The sequence below is a fragment of the Triturus cristatus genome, chromosome 4_1 (assembly GCF_964204655.1).
Source record: "Triturus cristatus chromosome 4_1, aTriCri1.1, whole genome shotgun sequence".
NCBI classification, from domain to species: Eukaryota; Metazoa; Chordata; class Amphibia; order Caudata; family Salamandridae; genus Triturus; species Triturus cristatus.
The window spans coordinates 1343888548-1343904434 of record NC_140585.1 but is presented as its reverse complement, the minus strand read 5'-3'; the positions used below and the strand labels follow the sequence as shown (position 1 = coordinate 1343904434).

At 49.5% G+C, this 15887-nt stretch overlaps 1 protein-coding gene across 1 annotated transcript in view; it reads right to left on the bottom strand.

Annotated features, from left to right (window-relative positions):
* The window catches only part of KIFAP3 (kinesin associated protein 3), a 1322278-nt gene that overhangs the window by 114477 nt on the left and 1191914 nt on the right, over window positions 1-15887 (bottom strand). The window contains exon 19 of the mRNA XM_085654829.1: window positions 3651-3747. Coding sequence (XP_085510955.1) covers window positions 3651-3747 — 97 coding nt within the window. The remainder of the gene's footprint in view (window positions 1-3650; window positions 3748-15887) is intronic.

Here is a 15887-nt window from a genome sequence, read left to right as displayed (position 1 = left end):
CAGCAACTGGCCCCTACCGGTTCTGACCCCCACTTTGGGTGGAAGAACCAGTGGGAAAACCAAGAAAGTAAGAGGTGTGCCCATCTTTGCCAACCCCACCCCACCCCTCAGGAGGGGGAGGCGAGGTGAAGCACAACTCTCAGGCACCCAACCAAGCTTATGCCCCCCCTCACACTGAAGGAGGAGGGCATAAGCCTCAGGAAGGGACCCATTGGTCCTGACCTGTACTTATCTGTAACACCCAAAAATGTATTATTTAGGGGAAACCCTGAACCTTGCCTCCTCAGACAAGAATAATCAAGAAGAAAGACCAGAGCCAACAAGAAGCCTAATGAAGAAGGACCAAACAACCGCGCTGAAAGAAGAAGAGGACACCCACTGACTTGGCCCCAGCCCTAACAGCCTGTCCTGACCTCCGACTCCTCCAGCAGAACCTCGGTTTGCCCTGCAGCAAGCAGCCCTCAAAAACCCAGAGATCCTGCACTGCCGTTGTAATCCAGAAGAATTTGTCTCCCGTGAGCACCGGACTTGCTCAAAACCAACCGATTCGGACTCTGTGAGTCTGCACCACTCCGTTTCCGGCGTCCGAGCCCGAGTGAACCAATACCCTAAAGAGGACCCCCCAGCGATCCTAGCCTGGATCCCAGTGACCCTTGAACTACTACAAGCTCCTAAACCAAACCTGCAGCCAACAAATGGAAGGTCCCCTCAACAGCGACTGAAGGCAACACCTTGAACAACTCCATCACCGAAGCAGTCCAGAAAGACCAACCGCGACCGTTGGACCGACTCAGTCTCCGAACGCTTGCGTTCACAAGACAACAACTCCCAAAGACCCCATTCGTCTCATCAGCTGCTGACCGACTCCGAAGGATCCTCAACCGAATCTGCAGCATCTGCCCAGGACTGCTTCCTACACCCAGCTGACTCTGTGCCGCTGGTGGTGTAGTTCTATTGTTGACCATTAGGCCCTACAGTGTTGACCCCGATCCGAGGAGCTTTTGTTTTCCCAAATTGGTGGCCTGCTCGCTGCAGTCCCCAAGTCCATGACCGTACTTAGCCTGCTGGCTAACGTGTGGTCCCTGCAGTCTGCACCCGGCCGCCTCTGTGCCGCTGGTGGTGCGACTCGAGTACCCATCTGACCGAATCCTAATCACAGACCCGTAACCCCAGTTTTGTACTCCCAGGACTAAGTATGTAAAACTGAACTTATATTGCAAAGCACATTACATCCACAAATGTACCAGCGTGTTATCTAGAGATACCTTTTAGTGTAAAAAAAAGTAACTGAAAATAATTTCTAACTATCTTATCTGTAACCAATCCAGTTGAATACGACTGCATTCAAACTGTATTCGACTGCATTATTCTTGCAAAGTATTCTTATACTTACTGTACCAGGCCTGGCTTGGTTCTAGAAAATAAAATACAACTCAATAATATTTTTATACAAATTGGTCTGAGTTCAGTAATTGAGTGTGTGACGCCATTTCTTGCCTGAGTGTGTACAACAAATGCTTAGCACTACCCTCTGATAAAGCCTTACTGATCGACCACACTAACACAAATAGAGAGTAAGGTATTATCTACTTTTACCTCTGCCTACCTTTGGGGATCCATTGGACTCTGTACACTATACCTTACTTTGGTATCGTATATACAGAGCCAACTTCCTACATTGGTGGATCAGCAGTGGGATATACAACTTTGCATTTGTTGGACTGACTTGTTCAACACCTGGTCACACAACAGAACTCTAAATTGTCTTTAGAAATTTTGAATTGACAAATTTTGCCAAATTATTAAGGGTCAGAAGTACAACCATTGAATTTTGTGACTCGCAAATTTAGATAAATTGCGAGTTGCAATTTGCGAGTCGCAAAATTCAATGTACAACAGTGTCTGAGACACTGTTTGCGATTCCCAATGGGGTCACAAATTGCATGCCTCATAAATAATAATGAGGCTGTCGCAATTTGAGACCCCATTGGTAATGGCTGGCACTCCCAGGGATTGTGGAATGCTGGGGTCAGGAGATCACCATGTCTGGGACTACTTTTAAATAAAGCATTTTTTTTTTTTACAAACGCAGCCCAATTTCCTCAAAGAAAAATGAGATGCATTTAAAAAATAGAAATGAAACTTTTCTGTTTTATTTTTTAAAGGCAGGCAGTGGTCCCTGGGACAGACAGGCGACACTAGTTTCTTTGGGGTTGAAAGCCCAAATGCCAGCTAATACTTCAAAGTATAGGCAGTCGTTCACCATCAATGGTCAACTGGTGGACGCTCTGAAACAGAGAAGCAAGCATGACTACTGTCAAGAGTCACGGCTGAGGTGGACGGGGTCCTTGAGTAGGAGGTCCCTGAGCCGACAGGGGAGGACATTACCGCCCTGGGTAACCTACTTGAGCATCCCGACTGGCTAGTGGAGGGTGGGCGCACCATAGCTTTGCAACCAGGATTAAGGTACTTTGGTTAAGCTGGCCTAACTGGGTCCCTGTAACAACCCCGTGCTCCATCGCTGTTGGCTTGAACTTATAACTTTGTCCCAGTCCGGCGTGACCTGATATCCCAAATATTGCTTTTTGCTTCTAAGCGCAATCTTTTCAATATCAAATTTAAAATTCAATATCTCAAGTTCTACTTGTTGTATTTTTGTCGTTTTAGTCTTGTTTTATTTCCTAAATTAAGCTATATATTTCTAACCTGGTGTGGAATCATTTTGTGTGAGGCTTTCACTGTTTTACCGTTTGAAGTGTTTCACAAATACTTTAGACATTGCCTCTAAAATTAAGCCTGACTGCTCTGTGCAAGGCTACCACAGGGTGAGCACAGGTTTATTTACGGCTTGCTCACCTCTTACCCTGACTAGAATTATGGTTGTTGCTTGCCTAGGGTTTATACCCCAGGCAACCACCAACCCAATTTCTGTCCCGAGGCCCTTCAAAACAGAAAAAAGTAAAATTAAAATTAAAATATGACAAGGAAGGAGTCAGGAAAGAAAGAGGAAGGGGTAGGGCTGGGGAAGCAAGATAACTCTGTTAACCAGCAGAAGCATTGGGGAGCAGAGAAGGGTGGAGGAACAGCGAAGCAGCTGCTGATGATAGGGGAAAAACATACAAAAAAAGCTAAGTGATTCAGGGAGGTGAGGGTGAGCAGTGAAAGAGTTTAGGGTGGAAGGGAAAGGGGAAACACTGCAGAAAACACAGTGATATATGAAGGGAGAAGAAGCATACCGGGTAATGAGAAAGATAACATATACTCCCATGGAGCACTGAAAGAGAAATTAAGCAGTTGCCGGACGTCAGTTGTGAAAATATACAAATGATCTATTCATACGAATGGCAAAGAAGCTGTGTTCCAGTGGCGTGACAAACACAAGAAGAAGAAGGAACGCCATCAAATAAGAAGCAAGCAAATGAGATTGACAAGAAAAGCTATCAATGATAAGCAATCAGTTGACCCAAAGCCCTCTTTAAGTATTGTTACAATACACAATAGATCTTTGACAACAGACTGTTGAACGTTACCAGAAAGCGAGACCTAAAACGGGAAGAATGACGTGGTGGACTGTTTTCTCATGCTGCATAACAATACACTTGCTAGGAGCAAATAAGGAAACCGCTACCGTTCAAAATAAAATTACCTACCCGCTGTTGAAGGGATGCTGTCCAACTAAGTCACCATTTTGAATATGATAATCACTGAAGAAATCTGGACTTGTTCCATCTGAAGTTATCAGTCCCTCTACAAAAAAATAAAACAAATCTTAAAAGCAACTGTCTTTGAATTAATTGTTGTAATATTTACTTCTCTAAATTTAGCGAACAGGATATTTCATTCCAGAGTACTTTTCATTATTACAGTTGGCACCTCTGTTTTGGTAACAGCTCATGTACAGTGAAGTAGGGGGAAAACAGAGTTCACAGGAGAATCACTGTTGAACTTGAATGGAAGACTGAGCATATATGTAAGAAGCTTGCAAACCATTTAGGGCTACTAAAGGGTAGCAATTTTGATCCACACATTGCTAAATCATGCACCTCACAGAATACTCTGATCTGTTTGTAACCAATCTGATGTTAGCCATTTTAAATGTAAGCACGTTTTTAACCTTTTCCAGTTTTAGTACCTCATTGTCTATGCAATCATTTTGTTTTTGTCTATCCATAACAACTAGGTTAAAATCAACAAGTTACTTACCTTAGGTAACATTCTTTTGGAGGATTTGCTATATATACTGCAGATACCTCACCTTTTGAAATCCACCAGGCTCCAGAATGGATCTGGGACATTTCTAGCAATTGATTCAATGTGCTACATGGTAGCGCCCTCGGACTCCCAGGTGGCATCACTCCATGTCCAGAACAACAAGTTACTTACTTTCGGTAACACCATATATTTAAGAGAGCTATCTAGCCACAGATTCCTTACCTTAGAATATTCCCCAGATGTCAGTCTGGATCCAGAATCTTTTGGTGAGCTGTACCTCTGCGTCAGTAGGTGGTGTAGTTTGGTATTGTAGGCGTCATACACCCCAGAAGTGACAGTGCTTATCAAGGCACCACTCCAGCATGCGGACGCCAGTTTCTTTTTGCGACTTTCCCCACCTGAAGCGCGGAGCCACGAGGAACGTGTACTACTGGTGCGCTAAGCTAGGGCCCTTAAAAAGTGGACAACCCTTTACTCTAAAGCTCCATTTGCAGAGCGGTGAGGATAGGTGAGTCGGTAGGGAATCTGCGGCTACATATAGAGTCTCTACTAGGATAGGCATTAATGAAGGTAATTAACTTATTCTCCTGATAGAGACTTCTAGCCGCGGATTGCTTACCTTAGAATAGAGACCCAAGCAATACCTTCCCGAATATGGGGCTGCGATACGGATTAGACAAAGAAGTCCTTTAGGACGAATGGGCAAAGTAACCGTCACACCGGACTGGAATGTCTGAGCAGCAGTCATTCATAAACGTGTCCAAGGAAGCCCACGTTGCTGCCTGCCATATATACAGGACAGGAACTCTGTGAGGGAAGTCACTGGTTGCAGCCTTGGATCTGGTAAATACAATGCTATCACAAGACTTCAGGAGGTTCCTTTTGGCTACTGCATAGCAGATCTTGATGCAGAGCACTATCGTTGGTGAGATGGTACGTTTCTGCATCGCCTTCCCTTTATGTGCTATGACATACCCATGAATGGTTGATCATCCACCCAACACACTTTTTGTGTGGTCAAGGTAGAACGACAATACTCTTTTTTGGTTCCAGTCGCTGAAGTCTCTTCTCTTCTTTAGAGGGTTGAGGCAGAGTGTAGAAGGCAGGCACAGTGATTGATTAGTCTACGAAAAGAACAAGTTACTTACCTTCGGTAACGCTTTTTCTAGTGGATACAGTATCTGCCTGTGGATTCCTCACCTTGTGAATATCCCCTGCGCCAGCAACATTCGGAAACTTTTGTAGCAGTCCACACCGATGAGGTCGAAGACGACGTCACAGAGACACGGCTCCGCTCGCAACTCCGCTGACGTCACCGGCACCATAAGAAGACCTCGTCGGCGTGATGACGTCAGTTCCGCCCCTTTTTTCCGTGCCTTCGAGGCACACGGACGGACTGACAGCAATATATATACACAGTATACACAGTACACAATATGCAGATCAACACACACACAGTGTGGAGAATAAGCAGAAAGGCAAAAGAAATAACACAATGCCCTTGAGAGATATAAATACATTTTGAAACACCAACAACAGAAATATAGGTATAGAAGGATGGACAACGGGGAGGCGGGTGGGTCAGTGAGGAATCCACAGGCAGATACTGTATCCACCAGAAAAAGCGTTACCAAAAGTAAGTAACTTGTTCTTCTGATGGATACATCTGCCAGTGGATTCCTCACCTTGTGAATAGATTCCCACAGCAGTCCCGCTCCTGGAGGAGGGTGTCCACCCTTCTACACCAGAAAGTCCTGAAGGACGGAACGAGCAAAGTCTCCGTCCCTCCTCACCTCAGTGTCTAAGCAATAATGTTTTGCGAAGGTGTGGAGGGAGGCCCAAGTTGCCGCCCTACAAATGTCCTCCACAGGAACCCCCCTAGACAAAGCAGATGTGGAAGACTTTGCCCTAGTGGAATGAGCTCTCAAACCCTCTGGAGGTTCCTTACCAGCCAGGGAGTAGCAGATCTTAATGCACAAGACAATCCACCTGGAAAGGGTGCGCTTGTGCACCGCTCGACCTTTCCTGCAGCCAACAAAGACCACGAAAAGCTGGTCATCAACTCTGAAGTCCTTTGTCCTGTCCAGGTGTAAGCTCACCGCCCTCTTAGGGTCCAAGCGGTGAAGTCTCTCCTCCTCCTTGGAAGGGTGAGGGGGAGGATAGAAGGAAGGAAGGGTAATGGATTGCCCCAGATGGAAGGGAGTTACCACCTTAGGCAAAAACGCAGCCCTGGTCCTGAGTACCATTCTTTCAGCATGAATGGTCAAGAATGGGGGTTTTGAACTTAGAGCTTGAAGCTCACTTACCCTCCTTGCCGAGGTGATTGCAATGAGGAAAACCGTCTTAAAGGACAACAGTCTCAAGGGACACTTGTGTAAGGGTTTGAAGGGAGAACCCAGAAGATAAGTTAATACAAGGTTTAAGTCCCATTGAGGCACAATAAAGGGAGTAGGAGGAAACCGGTTTGTGAGACCCTTGAGAAAACGAAGAACAATAGGTGATTTAAATAACGACGGCTGATCCGGCAAACAAAGGAAAGCCGACAAAGCCGATAAATAACCCCTAACAGTAGCCACAGCAAAGCCTTGCTGAGCAAGAGAAAGGGCAAACTGAAGGATGTTAGATAGACGAGCCTTCAAAGGGTCAATGGACTTCTCTCCACACCAAACTACAAATTTAGACCACCTATAGGAATATATGGATTTGGTGGAATGACGTTTGGCAGACAAAATTACATCTACCACATCTGGCGGGAGAGAGAAAGAATTCAGGTTGCCCCGTTCAATCTCCAGGCATGAAGGTGTAAGCTCTGGAGGTGGGGGTGTAGAACCTGCCCCTCCGACTGCGAGAGGAGGTCTGCCCTCAGAGGGAGACGGAGCGGAGGGCACGAGGAGAGGTGGAGAAGATCTGTGTACCACACCCTTCTTGGCCAATCCGGGGCGATCAATATAACTTGGGCCCGGTCTTGGCGAATCTTCCTCAGAACCCGAGGAATCAAGGGTATGGGAGGAAACGCTTAAAGGAGTCGTGAGCCCCAACTCAACTGAAACGCGTACCCCAACGCTCCCTGCATCGGATACTGGAGACTGCAGAATGAAGGGCAGTGAGCATTCTCGTGAGTGGCGAACAGGTCCACCCGAGGAGTTCCCCACTTCCGAAAGACGTGACGAACTACCTCCGGATGAAGCCTCCACTCGTGGTCGGCGGAGAACTGCCGACTGAGACTGTCCGCACGTACGTTCAGCACCCCGGCCAGATGATTTGCCATCAGACAAATCTGATGGTCCTGAGCCCAGGACCATAGACGCAGGGCCTCTCTGCAGAGACAAAGAGACCCCAGTCCTCCCTGTTTGTTTATATACCACATCGCGGTAGTGTTGTCCGTCAGGACTAGAACAGACTGACCGCGAAGGGAAGGGAGGAAGGCCTTGAGCGCCAAACGTATCGCCCGTAACTCCAGAAGGTTGATGTGAAGCAACCTTTCCTCTGGAGACCAAAGACCCTTGATCTCCAGATCCCCCAGATGAGCACCCCACCCTAAGGTGGATGCATCCGTTATCACCGTGGCCACCGATGGAGGTAGATGGAAGGGCTTTCCTTGGGACAGATTGCCCTCCACGCTCCACCAAGGTAGATCCGCTGCAGCTTCTCTGGAAATCCTCACAGACTCCCTGAGATCTCCTTTGTGCTGATACCACTGCTTGCGGAGGCACCACTGTAGCGCCCTCATGTGCCAGCGTGCATGGTTGACCAACAGAATGCAGGAAGCAAACAGACCGAGCAGGCGAAGGACCTTCAGGACTGGAACGACCGCTCCATAGCAAAATAAAGGAATCATTTCCTGTATGTCGAGAATCCTTTGAGGAGGAGGGAATGCTCGACACACAGTAGTGTCCAGTACCGCGCCTATGAACAGGTTGCGCTGAGAGGGCACCAGATGAGATTTGGGCACGTTTATCGAGAAACCCAATTTGAACAACAGCTGAGTTGTATCCTGCAGATGATGAAGCACCTTCTCCGGCGACTCCGCTTTGATCAGCCAGTCGTCCAGATAGGGGAAAACGGCAATCCCCGACCTTCTGAGATGGGCTGCCACCACTGCCATCACCTTCGTGAAGACTCGGGGTGCAGTAGTAAGACCAAACGGAAGGACCGCAAACTGATAATGTTGCGATCCTACCGTAAACCGGAGATACTTCCTGTGCGACTTCAGGACGGGGATGTGGAAATACGCATCCTGCAAGTCGATGGACACCATCCAGTCCTCCTGATTCAGCGCTTGAAGAACCTGCGCAAGGGTGAGCATCTTGAACTTCTCTTGCTTCAGATAAAAATTCAAGATCCTGAGGTCCAATATCGGACGCAATCTGCCGTCCTTTTTCGGAATCAGGAAATACCTGGAGTAGCATCCCTGACCCCTCTCCTGCTCTGGAACCACCTCTATCGCACCCTTCTGAAACAACTTCAGGACTTCCTCCTGCAGGAGAAGACGGTGGTCCTCCGAGCAAGCACCTTGACAAGAAGGGTAATTTGGAGGGAATTCCCGAAAGGGAAGGGTGTACCCATTTTCTACAAGATCCAGAACCCAGAGATCTGTAGTTACAGATTCCCAATCTTGTAGAAAATGGGTAAGCTGGCCCCCCACAGGACCAGCATGATCCAGAATGTCAGATCTAGGGCTGCTTTGCGGTGGTGGGAGGGGCAGAGGAGGAGGAAGAAGAGGTGGAGAGTTGACGGCCACGTGAGCGACCCCTGATTCTTCCTCTGTAACCCTTGGACAAAGAGCCTTGCTGTTGGTGTTGCTGCTGGGTCTGTCTGTAAGAGCGAAAAGTCGCCCTTCCGAAGCCTCTATACTTCTTGAAAGATCCCCTTGGCTGGGATTGAAGACCCAACGACCTTCCCGTAGCCTTGCTCTCCTTGAAGCGTTCGAGAGCGGCATCCGCCTTCTTGCCGAACAAACCAGACCCATCAAATGGTAGGTCCAACAAAGCCGACTGTACATCTTGGGAGAATTCAGAGGACTTTAGCCCCGCACCCCTCCTGGTGGCAACAGAAGACCCCATGACTCTGGCAACTGAGTCTGCTGTGTCCAGTCCACTTTGAATTACTTGTCGTGCAGCCGCCTGAGCATCAGTCAAAACTTCATTGAAGCCGGCCCTATCCTCCTCCGACAACTTTGGTGCCAATTTTTTCGCTGAGTCCATAAGCGCATGGATATAGCGCCCCAACAGACAAGTTGCGTTTGTTGACTTTAGGGCCATGCTGGCTGAAGAAAAGACCTTTTTGGCCGACTGGTCCATCTTTTTGGCCTCTCTGTCCCCTGGAACCTGAGGGAAGGCACCCTTGGATCTTCCCGAACAAGCAGCCTGAACCACCAGGCTCTCAGGCGATGGGTGCGATGTTAAAAACTCAGGATCCCCTGGAGCCGCCCTATACCTCCTTGCGACTGTCCTAGAGACCGCAGGAGCTGAAAAAGGTTTACGCCATACCTCTAATACGGGGTCGATAATGGCCTCATTAAAGGGCAACAAAGGCTCTGAGACTGCAGTAGGCGAATGCAGCACCTCAGTAAGAATATTAGACCTGAACTCCGTGGTTGGTAACTGGAGGTCTAACAACTCCGCAGCCTTCCTGATGACCGCATGATACGGCGCTGCATCCTTTGAGGGCTCATCTGATGGTGGAGTGATTTTCCACTCAGTAGACAAATCCAGCCCACTTGCCTCCTTTAGCTCCTCAAACAATTCATCAGAGTCAACCAACTCTCCCTCTTCAGCTTCAGCTCCCTGCAAAAGATACCTCCTTTCATCCACCACTCTCTGCGCCTCCCTACTGGATCGAATCCGCACCAGCGGCGCCGTGTTCGAATCAGACGGCGCCGGCCGCGGCGTCGAACGTGGATCCGCTGGAGCAGCCAGCGTCGAACGAGGTCGAGCCGGCGCCGGTGAAGAGGTGTCGACGTCCTCGGCGCAGGTAGATGCCAAGATGGCGCCGCTTGAAAGAACGGCATGAATGGAGCTTGAGGATAGACCTGCGGCACTCCCAAGTTAAAAGCCATCCGACCAATCGGACCCGCAGGTGCACCAATGGTATACATGGCCCTCGAAAACACCCCATACATCGCATTTAGATAATGTGAGGGGTCCTGACCCGGTCCAGGGAATGCAGGGTACTGGTCAGGCATCACCGGACTCGGGCCTGCCGGCGCCGATGGTGGAATTAGCGGCGTCACAGGCTCACCCGGGACTGGAAGATCCTCAACCGGGGCCGGAGATGAATCCGGAGCCGGAGATGGAGCCGGCGTCGGGGATATCACCGGAACCGGAGATGAAGCCGGAGCCAGCGAAGCCACTGGAGAAGAAGGAACTGAAGGTGAGGTCGGGACTGGAGAAGGAGACACGGTTTCCCTCCGACGCCGAGCCAGCGACTTCGGAGCCGAACTCTTATCGGAGTGATGACGAGAAGAATGCCTCCTCTTCTTCTTATGCTTCTTGCCTCTCGAAGCATGCCCCGAAGTAGATTTAGACGCCGTCCTCGACCTGGACTTCCTCCTTCCTCTCTTCTCTTCTCTTTCTTCATCCTGGCGATGAAAAGCTTCGCCTCCCTTTCTTTTAGAGCTTTGGAGCTCATCTTGCGGCAGCAAGAACAACCATCCACATCGTGGTCGGATTAGAGACACCAAACACAGTCTTCATGTGGGTCTGTAATCGACATGTGCTTGCCACATTCCCGACAGGGCTTGAAACCCGACTTCCTTGTCGACATCTTCTCGAAGAGAAACATAAGAAAACCAGAAGAGTACACAAAGTATCAGAAAAGCTACTATCAACGATTCCCGAAATCCGTTGGCGTCGACGGCGCGGAAAAAAGGGAACTGACGTCATCACGCCGACGAGGTTTTCTTATGGAGCCGGTGACGTCAGCGGAGTCGCGAGTGGAGCCGTGTCTCTGTGACGTCGTCTTCGACCTCATCGGCGTGGACTGCTACAAAAGTTTCCGAATGTTGCTGGCGCAGGGGATATTCACAAAGTGGGGAATCCACTGGCAGATGTATCCATCAGAAGAATGCCTCCTCTTCTTCTTATGCTTCTTGCCTCTCGAAGCATGCCCCGAAGTCGATTTAGACGCCGACCTCGACCTGGACTTCCTCCTTCCTCTCTTCTCTTTCTTCATCCTGGCGATGAAAAGCTTCGCCTCCCTTTCTTTTAGAGCTTTGGAGCTCATCTTGCGGCAGCAAGAACAACCATCCACTTCGTGGTCGGATGAGAGACACCAAACACAGTCTTCATGTGGGTCTGTAATCGACATGTGCTTGCCACATTCCCGACAGGGCTTGAAACCCGACTTCCTTGTCGACATCTTCTCGAAGAGAAACAGAAGAAAACCAGAAGAATACACAAAGTATCAGAAAAGCTACTATCAACGATTCCCGAAATCCGTTGGCGTCGACGGCGCGGAAAAAAGGGAACTGACGTCATCACGCCAACGAGGTCTTCTTATGGAGCCGGTGACGTCAGCGGAGTCGCGAGCGGAGCCGTGTCTCTGTGACGTCGTCTTCGACCTCATCGGCGTGGACTGCTACAAAAGTTTCCGAATGTTGCTGGCGCAGGGGATATTCACAAGGTGAGGAATCCACTGTCAGATGTATCCATCAGAAAAGGAGTTACAACCTTGGGTAAAAAGGATGCAGTAGTCCGAAGAACCAGCGTGTCTGAATCGAGGTTAAGTTATGAAGGGTGTAGTGACAGTGCCTGATAATCACTTACCCTACAGGCAGATGTTATTGACACTAGGAAGATAGCCTTTTAACGTCCCCAAAGCAGAGCCATGCTGGGTTAAGGTAAGAATAAACAAAAGAACCTGGGAAAGAGCAACATGATTATATGTACACCATGTAGGAAGGTGGATATCTGACTATGGTTACCCCCAACTTTTTGCCTAGTGTCTAGCTGGTTTTTCGACTTAGTTGGCCTGAGATCCTGCCATTCAGGGTCTCAGGCTGTCTGCTCTCTCTTTAAAATGGACTCCATGTACCCTAGGTACATAACCAATTGGTAAGGATCACCTTATTGGACCCTGTACAGTGTACCCTAGGTACCCAGGGCATAGGTGTACCCTAGGCCTCCCAGGGGCTGCAGCATGTATTATGCCACCCCTGGTCTGGCCTTCCAATCAGACACAACTGGCTGTAATCACCCCTTGCTTAGATATAGTATGCCTATATCTACCCTTATATATAGACACATGTGTACCTATCAGTCACTCCTATGGCAGGCCTTAACAATCCTGGAGGCAGAGTGCTTGGTAACATGTGAGATGGTCTATAGACCTCCAGGGCCTTTAGGCTCGTTTTTCGAGGATTTACAGGTGGCACTGTCAGTACCCTGTGTGCGCTCGGCACACTGTGTACTGCTGGGCGACTTAAATCTGCACATGGACTCGACAACTGACGCCGATGCATCTAAATTACGGGACATTACCGAGATGCTCGGACTGACCTCTTTTATCGATAGTCCAACGCACGTGAAAGGGCATACGTTGGATTTAATCTTTTCCACTGTGCCAATTAAGGTGTCCTCCCCTTTGCCGGTTCTATGGTCCGACCATTATTTAATTAATTTCGTGTTGTTAGCTGAGCACCAGACGAGTCAAAGAGCTCATAAGGACGGGTCTCGTCAAGCTAGAGCCTTTCACCTGGTGTCAGCTGATATGCTCGCTGACGCACTCCATGCACATCCTTGCATTACGACTGGGAACTTAGAAGTCGACCTGCCGCTAGTCCAGGACTGGCTTCGGACAAGATTCGAGGAGCTTGCCCCTCGGAAACCGGTCAGGACAGCCCCCTGCCAGGATTCCGCTCCTTGGTTCACCGCTACTCTGCGGAAAGCGCGCCAGGACTGCAAAAGATCTGAAAGGCTCTGGCGGCGCAGATATGCGCCTGAGGAGAAACTGAAGTACAGGGGTGCGATAAAATCCTATCACAGACAGATTGCCGAAGCTAAAAAGATCTACTTCGAGCATAGAATAGACCAGGCTGATAACACGAGCCGGGAACTATTCCGAATTGTGAAGGAATTCGTAGAGCCGGTGGCGGCCGCTAGGGTTCACTCCCATACTGAGGAGTGGATCAAGCAGCTTGCTGACTTCTTTGTGGACAAGATCCGTAGGATTCAGGACTCTTTCGATCGGGTGGGGTCCCTGGAAGTGGCTGCAGCTGTGGAAAGTGATCTGAAGGTCCTTCCATCCGCTGCAGCCGAGCTGGCGCCCACTCTTTCGACGTTCCCCCCGCTATCCTGCGAGTCCTCTCTGGAGCTGCTTTCCCGGTTGAAATCTGGATCCCCCTTGGATGCGTGTCCGGCTAAATGCCTGAGCTCTGTGGCACCAGCTATTAACAACTTGCTGAACCCCTTGCTCAACATGTCTCTGAGTTCTGGAGTGGTCCCTAAAGAATGGAAGCATGCTCTTATTCTCCCGCTCATTAAGAAACCTCTGCTCGACCCTTTACAGTGGGCCAACTATAGACCAATCTCCCTCCTCCCTGCTCTGGCGAAGGTGGCGGAGAAACATGTTCAGCATACTCTTACCACCTTTATAGAGAATAACAAACTGCTGCATGACTCCCAATCTGGTTTCCGTGCCAATTACAGTACGGAGACAGCTCTTGTGGAGGTGACCGACGCCATCAGGGAAACGCTTGATCTTGGGGGAAAGGCTATGTTGGTCCTGCTGGACCTGTCGGCGGCATTCGACACCGTCCCACACGCCGGCCTCCTCCTAAGACTCAGGGAGGTAGGTCTGCGGGGGACGGTGTTGGACTGGTTTCAATCCTTCTTAACCGACCGTCGGCAGGTGATCTGGGCTCCTCCGTTCTCCGCGGAAATGCCTTCGCTAGAGGTGGGGGTGCCTCAAGGATCCATCCTGAGCCCCACCATATTTAACATTTATGTGGCCCCTTTGGCGAAGGTCGCTGAGGCATTTGGAGCCCGGGTCATCTCATACGCTGATGACACCCAGCTCCTGTTTACCTGCAGGAAGGGAGAGGTTTTTAATGGCGACAAAATCAGAGACTGCCTGAGTGCTGTTTTTGCATGGTTTCAGCACCAGAACCTGAAATGTAACTCGGATAAGTCCGAGTTGCTCTTTTTTGGCTGCGCTGAGGACCCTGGCTGGAAATCGTGGTGGCCTTCCGACATGTTCCCCCCTGAGAAACCATCTGCCCAAGTAAAAAATCTGGGTGTGGTATTTGACGACAGTCTTTCTTTTCGTCCCCACATCACGGGCCTGGCGGGGAAATGTTTCGGTATCTTGAAGATGGTGAGGAAATTTCTCCCACTGCTTTCCCTTCAATATCGCAAGAACATCGTGCAAGCACTTGTGGGCTCGCGTTTAGACTACGCTAACGCACTTTTCTCTGGTCTGCCTAAATATCTGGTATCCAGATTGCAAGTTGTCCAAAACTCGGCGGCCAGAGCCATCTTTGGCCTTCCACGGAGAGCCAGTGCCTCTCTACTGTGCGGTAGGCTGCATTGGCTGTCTATCCCTAGCAGAATTAGTTTCAAGGTCCTCACGTTGGCGTTTAAAGCCCTCCACTGCATTGGCCCAGCTTACCTCAGGAAGCGGATTGCTCTCTACGTTCCCCGGAGGAGTTTGAGATCTGCTGACCTGGCTAAAGTGGAGGTACCAGTGATCAAACGCGTGCGGATGGGAGGCCGGTCTTTCCAGTTTATGGCGGCCAGTTTGTGGAATGAGCTCCCTCTGTCACTCCGCAAGGCTAACAATCTTCTGGCCTTTAGAAAGGAGCTTAAGACGCTCCTCTTCTCCGCCTAACCAGTGGGCCTACAGTGTTTCTGCCGCTGGGTTTTTCTTGGTTGTGTTCAGGACTCTCTGCCAAAGCGCCGGGACACCCGTTCTGGGTAGCCGTGCGCTCAAGAAATATAGTTCTAACATAACATAACATAACATAACATGGTGCTCTAGCATGAGCTGAGCCTGTCTGCAGCTTTCGGAACCATGTCCTTATAGCTGTTCTATGATATAGCCTACCATATACTCTTAAAGTGCCTTATAATCTTAAACGGTTATGGTAACCATGGTTTGGCTTTATCAAAACATGTCGTGTAAGGTGTCTAACACTTTGGAATAATACCCCCATACCATTTCTGGTGATGAGGATATTATTCCTCCCTTCTAGAGGGAGAGACATGTTAAAATCCTACTTTGCTGTTTAACTCTAACCAAAGCCTCAGCATCACAAAATGGATGCTGCTGCCACAGACACAAGTCTGACCTCCTGCTGCTGGGAGTGATCCCAGCCAGGGAGGCCTGGACAATAGGTTTCCTGCTTGGGGAGGTGCTAGCACCTCCCCAGACAGCCTTTAGTGTATTGGGGCAGGGTGGGCTGAAAGGAATGAGACATGCCTGGGGCACACAAGGTGTTCCTTGCATAGTCCAGTTCAAACCGGCGCTGGGGCACTCCAGCCCCAGCTCTGGCGCGAAACTGGACAAAGGGAAGTGGGTGTAACCACCCCCTCCCAGGTCCCACCCATAAGGCGTGACCTAGCAGGTATCCCAGCCCCCCACATTAGTATAAGAGTGGGAGTTGGGCCTCAAGACTTTAGATTATCCTGAACCTGCAACTTGAACAGAAACTCTGGACCTTCGACATTCGACGAAAG